Raw genomic sequence first — 9,924 nt, 5'->3', positions numbered from 1 at the left:
TTTGCTTTCAAAATAAAACGTTTGTGCCAATAGCTTTATTTTTTGTATTATCAAATTATTTAATTTAATTCTAACCAGTATCGTAGGAATTCGACTTCACTATGTAAATTATGCTACAAATGTAGTGTGTGGGAATCCATCAGTCTTACACTGACCCTTGAACATTATGACGAGTTAAAACAGGAAGTTGAAACATTTTCCTTTATGTAGCTTTACACTCGTCCCTCATTCACGCACAGCTCAGACTCGTCTTTGCGTCCTTACTTGAGTGCGGTGTGTGTGTGTGTAGACCCAGCGGTCAGCATTGTGTCTAATATTTGGTCTCAGGGGAGGCATGTCAACCTCAACTTCCCCGCCTTCCTCGGTGGAGGTAGTTGGAACTGAGGGGTGTTTCCCCCCCGGATACAAGCCTTTCAAACCCGAAGAGCACGGCCTGGATCGCGGGTTCCGTCTCACAGCCTTTTCAGAACTAAAAGGATGAGGCTGCAAGGTCCCGCAGGAGGCTCTGCTCAAACTCCTGGCGGGACTGGAGCCAGACCGAGCCGACGGAACAGACAAGGCTGGAGACCAAGCTTCGGAGTTCGGCCAACAGTTGCCTGGACCGCGGCTTGGTGAGGACCAAACTGGGCTCGAGCCGCTGTGTTGACAGAACCCGTTTGCTAACGACAGTTAGCTAAGCAAGTGTTGCTAATGTCGCTAGCTTGTGTTAACTCGCATCAGCTTGTCTGATAGTTGATCATTAAACAAGCCCGAACAGGATGTTTTTGTAGATTTTGGCTTTCAAAAATATTCTAAAACCTTTAGATGTTTACGGTCCTAAGTTATAAAGTTGGGCTTGTAGTAAATGCGTTAACAAATGAAAACTTTTTAGGAGAGGACACATGTTCTGTAAGCTGTCAAATCACCAGATGGAAGGAATGATTCAGCAAAAAAAAAAAGTCTGATGCTTTGAGTGCAAAGTTCACAATCAAAAACGTCTTCCAAAAGAATAGTACTCAATGTGCTTTAGTGACACAGTTGAGAATCATTAATTATATATATTTACCATGTAGAGGCCACGAAGCTTGGAGCAGAGATAACGTGTCTGTGCCCCTGGTGTGTGTTCAGGTATAGGAATGGACAGCTGTGTGATTCCCCTGAGGCATGGAGGGTTGTCTCTGGTTCAGACAACCGATTTCTTTTACCCCCTGGTGGAAGATCCATACATGATGGTGAGTTATTGGAGCTTCAGATGAGCTTTACCAGACATTATATGGAAACCCTGTTTGTTAAGCTAGACAGCCATTACGTCAGCAGACTGTGTGTCACCACCTGGTTCATAGGTTACAGTAAAAAAAAATGGAACAGACATCAGAACTAATTAAGATTTATTAAAGCAAACCCGCTATGAAAAGCAAACCAAACCAAAGAAAAGAAAAAAAAAAAAAAAGCCCTGGGGGGAAGAGCAAAGAGCAGCGGCTCCGGGTGCTCCAAGTCAGGGTGAATGACCAGTCAGCAGCCCTGCAACAGCTAAAACAACAAAAGATATCAATATAAGAGGCACCGGTGCACAGCTTCTAACCCACCATCAGGAGTGTAGCAGAATATCTTTGATTTCAGCGTGAAAACAAGGAACAGCGACGCTGAGCAGAGAAATGGCCTCTGACTGACGTTTGCTTTTTGGCTTTTTATGACTAAATGTTCGGTGTGCAGGAATATTTGACTCCACCAGGGAAGTTCATGCAGCATACAACATGTTTCATACACACAGGAGTTAACAATAAAATGTAGTTTGTTTAAATGTCCTGAACACAGATGTAGTCCTAACAGATTAGAGCTAAAGAAGATTAAAAGCTGCTGTGATACTTCTGCTACGTAGATAAAGCATACACTAAAACACAGGTGATGCACCGTTAGCAGATGTTTAGCTAATGACCGTGTTTCTCCGTCCAGGTCCTCGGGACCTGCTGCCCTACGTGTTCCTGCTCCAACACGCCTGATTCAAATGAATGAACTTTCTCATCGAGTCTCTTACAGCCTGTTAACGGGCCATTCATTTCATCTAAAACATGCAGGGCAGGGGGTCCTGAGGACACTGGCTAATGATGTAAGAGGTTATTACATAATTGGCCGATGTTACTGGCCTAGCAGTAATAAAAAAATACCCACTGAAAATGTAAAAACTGCAGCTGATGATGTCATGAGGAATAAACAGGACCGCTTTCCTCGTGAAAAGAAATTCTCAGTTTTTGTGCAGTTTGCTCACCAGTACACGTGGTGAGAGGCAAAGCCGTCACATTGGCTGATCATGTGTCCAGCGTTCGCTCCCTTATTCATGGCTGTGAATTCCTGAATTATTTCTTGTACAAAATCTTTATTTAGAATATTTTTTATTTCCTTAGGTATGTATTTTTTTGTTGAAACTTCTTTCAAACATTTTTCAGGGAAGCTGTTAAACCGAGTCAGACCTGGTTTAAAACGAACTGGACTGGCTCCGTAACGGCTCTTAACTTCACCATACAACACAGACAATGAACTCTCATCCAGAAATATGAAAAGATGAAAAGACATGACAGTAATGTTAAGTTATTCTATGACTGGCTTTTATTGCATGTAAAATACCTGGAATGGTGAGGTGATTGGCAGGCGTGGCGCTAGTGGCCAGTCTTACACTCTGGGGTGCTGCGCCCCGTTGGCCTCGGCTCCAGGTGAAGAGTTGCTGCAGATGAGGTCAGGCATTGGTTAAAAACTCATGCTGAAGCTGTGCTAATCAGGCTCATGAGCTTAAACCATCAGCTGCCTCAGCCACGCCAAGGCCCTGATCCAAACGCCAGCATTTTACAGGCTTTAATGTGTTCATGTATTTCATGCATCGGGAGGAGCTGGACTGTTCGCAGATGGAGGGACCAGGAATAAAACAATCATAAATGATTTAAGGGGAACGGCGCTAATGGCTCACTGAGTCAACTTAACCAGCGCTGTCTGTTTAACCAGTGATGACAGGGGGCTTATAGTTGAACAGAAACTAAATTAACCTTTTCTTTCTGTAGCAGACGTGTGTGTTCAGCTGTGTGTGGTAGAAAATAATGAGTGAGGAGCGATGGATGCAGATGTTTTCTTTAAAAAGAATGACCCAGCCTTTATAGTCTGACAGGCCTGTGTTTGGCTTCCTGTCTCAGGGGAGGATAGCGTGTGCGAACGTCCTCAGCGATCTCTACGCCATGGGCATCACGGAGTGCGACAACATGCTGATGCTGCTGAGCGTCAGCCAGAAGATGAATGAAAAGGTAGCAAAGGTGTTTGTTCCTGACTGGATTCCAGCAGGTCCACTGGTTAATTTATCTCTTGATAATAATTTAGCTTCCTCTCTGTGAAACGGATAAAGTGCTTTTTATGTTTTTTTAATGTAAGTTTGACACCAGATTTTGATGTTTGAGTATTTTACTGTCATTTCAGTCAGATAACTGTAGCCTTTAAAAACTGCATTGTTCTTTATTTCATATCGATTACGTTTCTTTTTAGCATCTTTGCTGTGCACGCTTTTCCCAATAAATTTGTCATGTCTGTGGTTAGAAAATGTTTGTGTGTTTCATGTGGTGCTTTTTTTCTTTACGTGGTCTTGGTTTCAGCTTGGACTCGAGTCAGAAGTAAATGTTAAGATTTAAAATATGATGTGATGACTTGTGCACACAGGATCGTGAACGAGTGATGCCACTGATGATTGGAGGGTTTCGTGATGCAGCAGAGGAGGGAGGGACGTCTGTAACAGGCGGCCAGACGGTGATCAACCCCTGGATCATCGTAGGAGGTGTAGCATCAGTCGTCTGCCAGCCCAATGAGTTCATCATGTAAGCTGATTCAGTCACCATGACCACCGTTGGAAGCTCGGGGACTAGTGGCAGAACGTACTTAATAGCAGAACAGCTGGATTCTTCATGTTGGTGACATTTGATGAGTTGGAGTGGATTTGGGTTGCTTAGCAACACTGGGTCAGATCACAGGACTGTTTCCCCTTCAGAAGATGATTCTGACTTCATCAATGTCATTGATTTGGTGATGTCTTGATAGATTCATACTTGTTATAAATCTTTTACTTACATCTCAGTGTCCTATCTTTATTTCTTTCATATGAAGCCCCGTATAATCCAGTAATATTTCCAGAAGGGAGGAGATGTGTACATATAGGCTTTTGTTTTTCTGTTGGGAAAAATTACGCTATATAAATGCCCTTTTATCCCTCAAACCTCCCTATCCTCTCCGATCTGTGCAGCCTGTGTGTCATCCCCTCTCTGTCTCAAAGTTGTATTTGAACTCACGATTGCGTGAATATGGAAACCATCCCACTCCCTAATGGTGGAGATGAAAGGTTTTCTGCTTGATGTCTGTTTTTTAGGCCTGATGGTGCTGTTCCAGGTGATGTCCTGGTTCTGACTAAACCTCTGGGGACTCGAGTAGCTGTGAACGCTCATCAGTGGCTCGATCAGGTCAGCTGCTCCTCTCCCCTCACATCCACCTTATGTTGAGGGCTGTTAGGTGATCGCTATGTTGCCTTCTTCTTGTCATTGTTTATTTTCCTCCTAAGCTAGCTATTATTTAACCTCATGTTCCATTTGCATGGTTTAGCTAAATGGATTCTGTTTTTATTACTTTAGATTGAAGCACTTTTATCTGCTTATAATATCTGCTCATATTTCTATCACTGCTTTTATAAGAAGTGAGAATGAAACAGCTTCATCAGAGAAGCCAAAACACGAAGAGTCAGAGCAGGCGTCATAGTTGCTTGTTTGGTTATGTCCAACTTAATAAGCATATTTCAATAATTGTTGCTTATCTCTTATTTAGAAATACAGGTGTGTGTGTGTATTATATATGCTCGCCAAAATATTTCTCTTCGCCTCTCTCTCCACCTCACTCCCCACCTCACTCCCTGGCTCGCTCTCCGCCTCGCTCCCCACTTCACTCCCTGGCTCGCTCCCCACCTCACTCCCCGGCTCGCTCCCTGGGTCGCTCTCCACCTCACTCCCCACCTCACTCCCTGGCTCGCTCTCCGCCTCGCTCCCCACCTCACTCCCTGGCTCGCTCTCCGCCTCGCTCCCCACCTCACTCCTCGGCTCGCTCCCTGGCTCGCTCTCCGCCTCGCTTCCCACCTCACTCCCCGGCTCGCTCCCTGGCTCGCTCTCCACCTCACTCCCTGCCTCGCTCCCCACCTCACTCCCTGGCTCGCTCTCCGCCTCGCTCCCCACCTCACTCCTCGGCTCGCTCCCTGGCTCGCTCTCCGCCTCGCTCCCCACCTCACTCCCCGGCTCGCTCCCTGGCTCGCTCTCCACCTCACTCCTCTGCTCGCTCCCCACCTCACTCCCCGGCTCACTCTCCACCTCACTCCCTGGCTCGCTCTCCGCCTCGCTCCCCACCTCACTCCCCGGCTCGCTCCCTGGCTCGCTCTCCACCTCACTCCCCACCTCACTCCTCGGCTCGCTCCCTGGCTCAATCTCCGCCTCGCTCCCCACCTCACTCCCTGGCTCGCTCTCCACCGCACTCCCCACTTCACTCCTCTGCTCGCTCCCCACCTCACTCCCCGGCTCGCTCTCCACCTCACTCCTCTGCTCGCTCCCCACCTCACTCCCCGGCTCACTCTCCACCTCGCTCCCCACCTCACTCCCTGGCTCGCTCCCCACCTCACTCCCCGGCTCGCTCCCTGGCTCGCTCTCCACCTCACTCCCCACCTCACTCCCTGGCTCGCTCCCCACCTCAGTCCCTGGCTCGCTCTCCGCCTCGCTCCCCACCTCACTCCTCGGCTCGCTCCCTGGCTCGCTCTCCGCCTCGCTCCCCACCTCACTCCCCGGCTCGCTCCCTGGCTCGCTCTCCACCTCACTCCTCTGCTCGCTCCCCACCTCACTCCCCGGCTCACTGTCCGCCTCGCTCCCCACCTCACTCCCCGGCTCACTCTCCGCCTCGCTCTACTTCGACTGACCCTGTACACTACATTGTTAATTTAAGATTAGAATTCATTTCTTGCTTTATCTCGTGTTGTGAGATTTTCTTGTTTTTACAAGAACAATGTGTTGTCCTGAGTCCACCCGTCAGTGCTCATCCAATCAATACTGATGTCTTTAAGCATTTTGAAAACACCACATGGATATGATCCCAGTGTTGGACAAAGGAAATAATCAGAACAGTGCAAATTACAATGACCGTATGAAAGGAGTGAATTAGCAGCCGGAAGAGTTTTACAATGTACTTAAACAAATAAGTGAAAACTGTAAAATAACGGAACAATGAACGGCCTGTAGACAGTAGGATAATATGAGAACATGCAGCATGCTGTGTTGAGAATGATGGATGGATCTAAGGGTTTTATGTCTCTGCCTCACCAGCCTGAAAAGTGGAACAAGATCAAGCTTGTCGTCACCAAAGAGGAAGTGAGAGAGGCGTATCAGGAAGCCATGTTCTCCATGGCAACGCTGAACCGAACAGGTACAGTCCACATGATTTATGTATCTGCATTTCAGCTGGTTTAGCTGTTGTTACCGGGTCCTGTGTGGTGTAAGGACCATTCTCACTGGCGTCACATTGTTCGTTTACGCCACCATGTTGGATGGCTAAAAGCTAGCTGTACCCGCTCCTCTATAGTAACTATTAACTGTTCCTTGTTAGGGATGGTGCTAACGGACTAAACATTTTCCAGACCAGTTCAGCTCTGATGTGGTCCGACAGCAATGTTTTTTAATAAAACGTGAACTTTCCAAATTCCTGATTAAAAAAACTCCCAAACATCCAGCTGACGGAGACATTGCTGCCTGAGTTACCTTACCTTGACATTTACAGCTACCTGGTCGATGGACAGTCGCCCTTCACAGGAGCAGAATTAAAAGCATCAAGTCAGATTGGAGGCTTATAAATATTTGGTGGTAGGATGGAAAGTTTCTGAGTAGAAAACAGCAGATGTAGACACGTCATCGCGATGTGAAGATTATGGACGTCCCGGTGAGGAGTTAACGTTACTAACAATTACTGGGAGGAAACATAAGACCGTTTGTTTTACTGAGACCACAGAGGAAAAAAATGTCAAGCTTTTCATTACCACTGAAAGCTGACGTCGCCGTGGCGATCCGCAGCGGAGGTTGGACTAGTGGAACATCCACCCGTCACCGTGGTGATCTGCGGCGGAGGTTGGACTAGTGGAACATCCACCCGTCACCGTGGTGATCTGCGGCGGAGGTTGGACTAGTGGAACATCCACCCGTCACCGTGGTGATCTGCGGCGGAGGTTGGACTAGTGGAACATCCACCCGTCACCGTGGTGATCTGCGGCGGAGGTTGGACTAGTGGAACATCCACCCGTCACCGTGGTGATCTGCGGCGGAGGCTGGATCAGTGGAACATCCAACCAGTTTCACCGCGGTCGTGTTTCCACTGGGAGAAACTGGAGAATGTTTGGTTCATATGCTGCTTCACATAAAACATAACTTACGTATAAACTTATTAACTGACCGTCCTCCCTGTTCCACATGAACAACGTTTCTGTGTTTCCGGTTGGATGAACCAGAATCTGTTCAAGAGTTAAACGAATGAACGAGAACATCTTTATAAACTTTAATTTAATTTGTTCTCTTTTCTGCTTGCTGTCGTCTTTCTAACTTTTCCAGATCCTCCTTTAGCTTCTTTTCTCAGGAGAAGACACAATTAGCCTCAGTTACATGTCTCTTAGCAACAGGCTAACGTGAAGTGTCTGGTCCCGGGACGCAGTAACACTGAACCCCTGCAGTTTTCTGCCCTGCCTTCATTCTTCATAAATAAATGCATTCAGAATTAGAGCAGCCCGCCATAAGTAGACCTGATAAGCATACAAAACAAAATTTTAATAAACTTCCCTCCGACAAAGTGCTGCTAACAGCTGAGAGTCTCTGACAGTTTCCGGTTATCTGGTCTGATGGCAGCAACACGTTCAGCCGTCGTTCAGGGTTTGGGAATGTTGATGGGAACATCCAAAGGCACAACAGGAATACATCCAAATACCATAAATTTAGTTTTGTTTAAATTGAATGACCATCTGTGGTGAGCGCCTCCAGAACCTGATTAAATGATCAGACTGATGGGGACGAAGTGTTGTCATTGAAAGTAAAGAATCTATGTGGATGTCTTCGTCCATGCAGACTGGCTGTGTGACGCAGGCTTCAGTCATTTGAATTTTATTTTTAGTGGATGAAGATGCATGTGGGCACATGCATCCTCGGAGGAGTCCAGTTGTAACAGGATGTCTGACCTGCCTCCCGTCTGTCCTGCTCTGACTCCTTCATGGTCGTGTTTTTGTCTCCAGCCGCAGGCCTAATGCACAAGTTCCAGGCCCACGCTGCCACGGATGTGACGGGTTTCGGCTTGTTGGGGCACGCCAACAACCTGGCAGCACAGCAGCGGAACGAGGTGGCCTTCATCATCCACAACCTGCCAATCATCGCCAAGATGAGTGCCATCAGTAAAGCCTGTGGAAACCTGTTCAACCTGCTGCAGGGCACGTCAGCAGAGACTTCCGGTATGAACCTCGACATCGCCGTAAGCACACATTGCAAATCCAGCCTCACCTCCCGTCTTTCCCTCCAGGTGGGCTGCTGGTGTGTTTACCTCGAGAGCAGGCAGCCAAGTTCTGCTCCGAGATGAAGAGCCTCAGCTGTGGAGCAGGAGGTCAGGGCTCTTCAGGAGCGTGGATCATCGGAATTGTAGAGAAAGGCGACCGGCGAGCTCGCATCATCGACAAGCCCCGCATCATCGAGGTGCCGCCAAGAGGGAGCCCAGCAGCACATCAGGACAACAGCGCCACCAGCCCCGACGCAAACACCAGTTTGTCCTAGAAACTGCCAACAGTCTGGCTGTTCGTCTTATTTTTAGGTAAAATGGTGAGAGTGCACAGACTAAACCCGCATGATGCGTTGAGGAAGAGTCGGATCAGCATGCAGCATATTCATCCATCTTTATGTAGAGCTGTTCAAACAAGTCGAATGCTTCTTTTTCCGATCATGTCAGTTCAGGGAAGTATGGTGTACATTCTCACCTCACCCTTTTATTTAAAGCTTCACAGCTGGTTTCCAACTTTTCTTTCCTGATCGATTGAAAACAGCTGTTTTCGTTTAATTTATCTGAAATCCACAGCGGTCTCTGGAAAAACAAATGTTTGATAAAGGGGGAGGTAACATTCCAGATCACTCAGCAAGAAAAACAAATCTGTGTTTGAGTATTTAATCATCTGGTTGGATGAAATGAGACGTTGGTGAGTTCATCATCCTGGCACCTGGATCTGCCCACAGCTCAGAGGAAGGCTTGAGCAGCTTCCTTTGGGACCAGCTGGGTGGGGTCCAGGACTTCTGCCTCTGACAGCTGATTGGCCGTCCTGCACAGAGTCCCTCCCACTCTTCCTTTTTAATGAAGCTCTGCCGATTAAACCCCAACCTGGGGCCAGGGAGAGCGGATGTTTGCCTTTTGGATTAGGGTTCGGACTCTGAGTGCTGGAAGTCTAAAGCTGTGTGTTTGTAGATTTTTGTTTTGCTTTTCACAATCAATAAATCACCATCAACTCAGACTGAAGGACTGTTTGGATGTTTGTATTTACAGGTTAGATTCAGGGTTGACATGTGACCCAAGCTGCAGATAACCTGAGAACCTGGCTCATAAATCTAGCTTGGTAACTAAATCACTGAGTGGAAAGCACTTTATTTCATTTATTTATTTATGTACAACAACATATAGAGAAAATATTTGTTTACATTTCATTAGTGTTTTGTTTCAATGTGCATTGGTTTTCCATCCAAAACCTTAAATACATATAAAACCACAGTACCTTATAACTATTTTAAATAAATGCTGTACTATTTGTACACGTCCTCCTTTTATACAGTATAATACGAAAGTTACAGATAGTGAAATATCAGAAGAATTAATCTGAAGCAGCTGAAG

General features: G+C 46.9%; 1 protein-coding gene across 1 annotated transcript; it reads left to right on the top strand.

Moving 5' to 3' along the window:
• Window positions 1–218: 218 nt before the first annotated feature.
• On the top strand, window positions 219–9,550 carry LOC121651223 (selenide, water dikinase 3-like). Its single transcript, XM_042003236.1, has 8 exons — window positions 219–611; window positions 1,108–1,211; window positions 3,159–3,266; window positions 3,673–3,827; window positions 4,373–4,463; window positions 6,354–6,453; window positions 8,297–8,509; window positions 8,578–9,550. The coding sequence occupies exons 2-8, from the start codon at window positions 1,116–1,118 to the stop codon at window positions 8,823–8,825; spliced, it is 1,011 nt and encodes a 336-aa protein (XP_041859170.1). The 5' UTR covers window positions 219–611; window positions 1,108–1,115; the 3' UTR covers window positions 8,826–9,550.
• Window positions 9,551–9,924: the final 374 nt, after the last annotated feature.

Source organism: Melanotaenia boesemani, chromosome 13, assembly GCF_017639745.1.
Source record: "Melanotaenia boesemani isolate fMelBoe1 chromosome 13, fMelBoe1.pri, whole genome shotgun sequence".
In the NCBI taxonomy this organism is placed as follows: domain Eukaryota; kingdom Metazoa; phylum Chordata; class Actinopteri; order Atheriniformes; family Melanotaeniidae; genus Melanotaenia; species Melanotaenia boesemani.
Note: the sequence above shows the minus strand (reverse complement) of the source record. Positions and strands in the feature narration are given on the sequence as shown.

Excerpts from the sequence above, each read along its gene's own strand:
- LOC121651223 (XM_042003236.1), top strand. The coding sequence starts at position 1,116 with ATGGACAGCTGTGTGATTCCCCTGAGGCATGGAGGGTTGTCTCTGGTT. Across the intron at positions 1,212-3,158 it reads TGGAAGATCCATACATGATG|GGGAGGATAGCGTGTGCGAA; the intron begins GTGAGTTATTGG and ends TTCCTGTCTCAG. Across the intron at positions 4,464-6,353 it reads CTCATCAGTGGCTCGATCAG|CCTGAAAAGTGGAACAAGAT; the intron begins GTCAGCTGCTCC and ends CTGCCTCACCAG.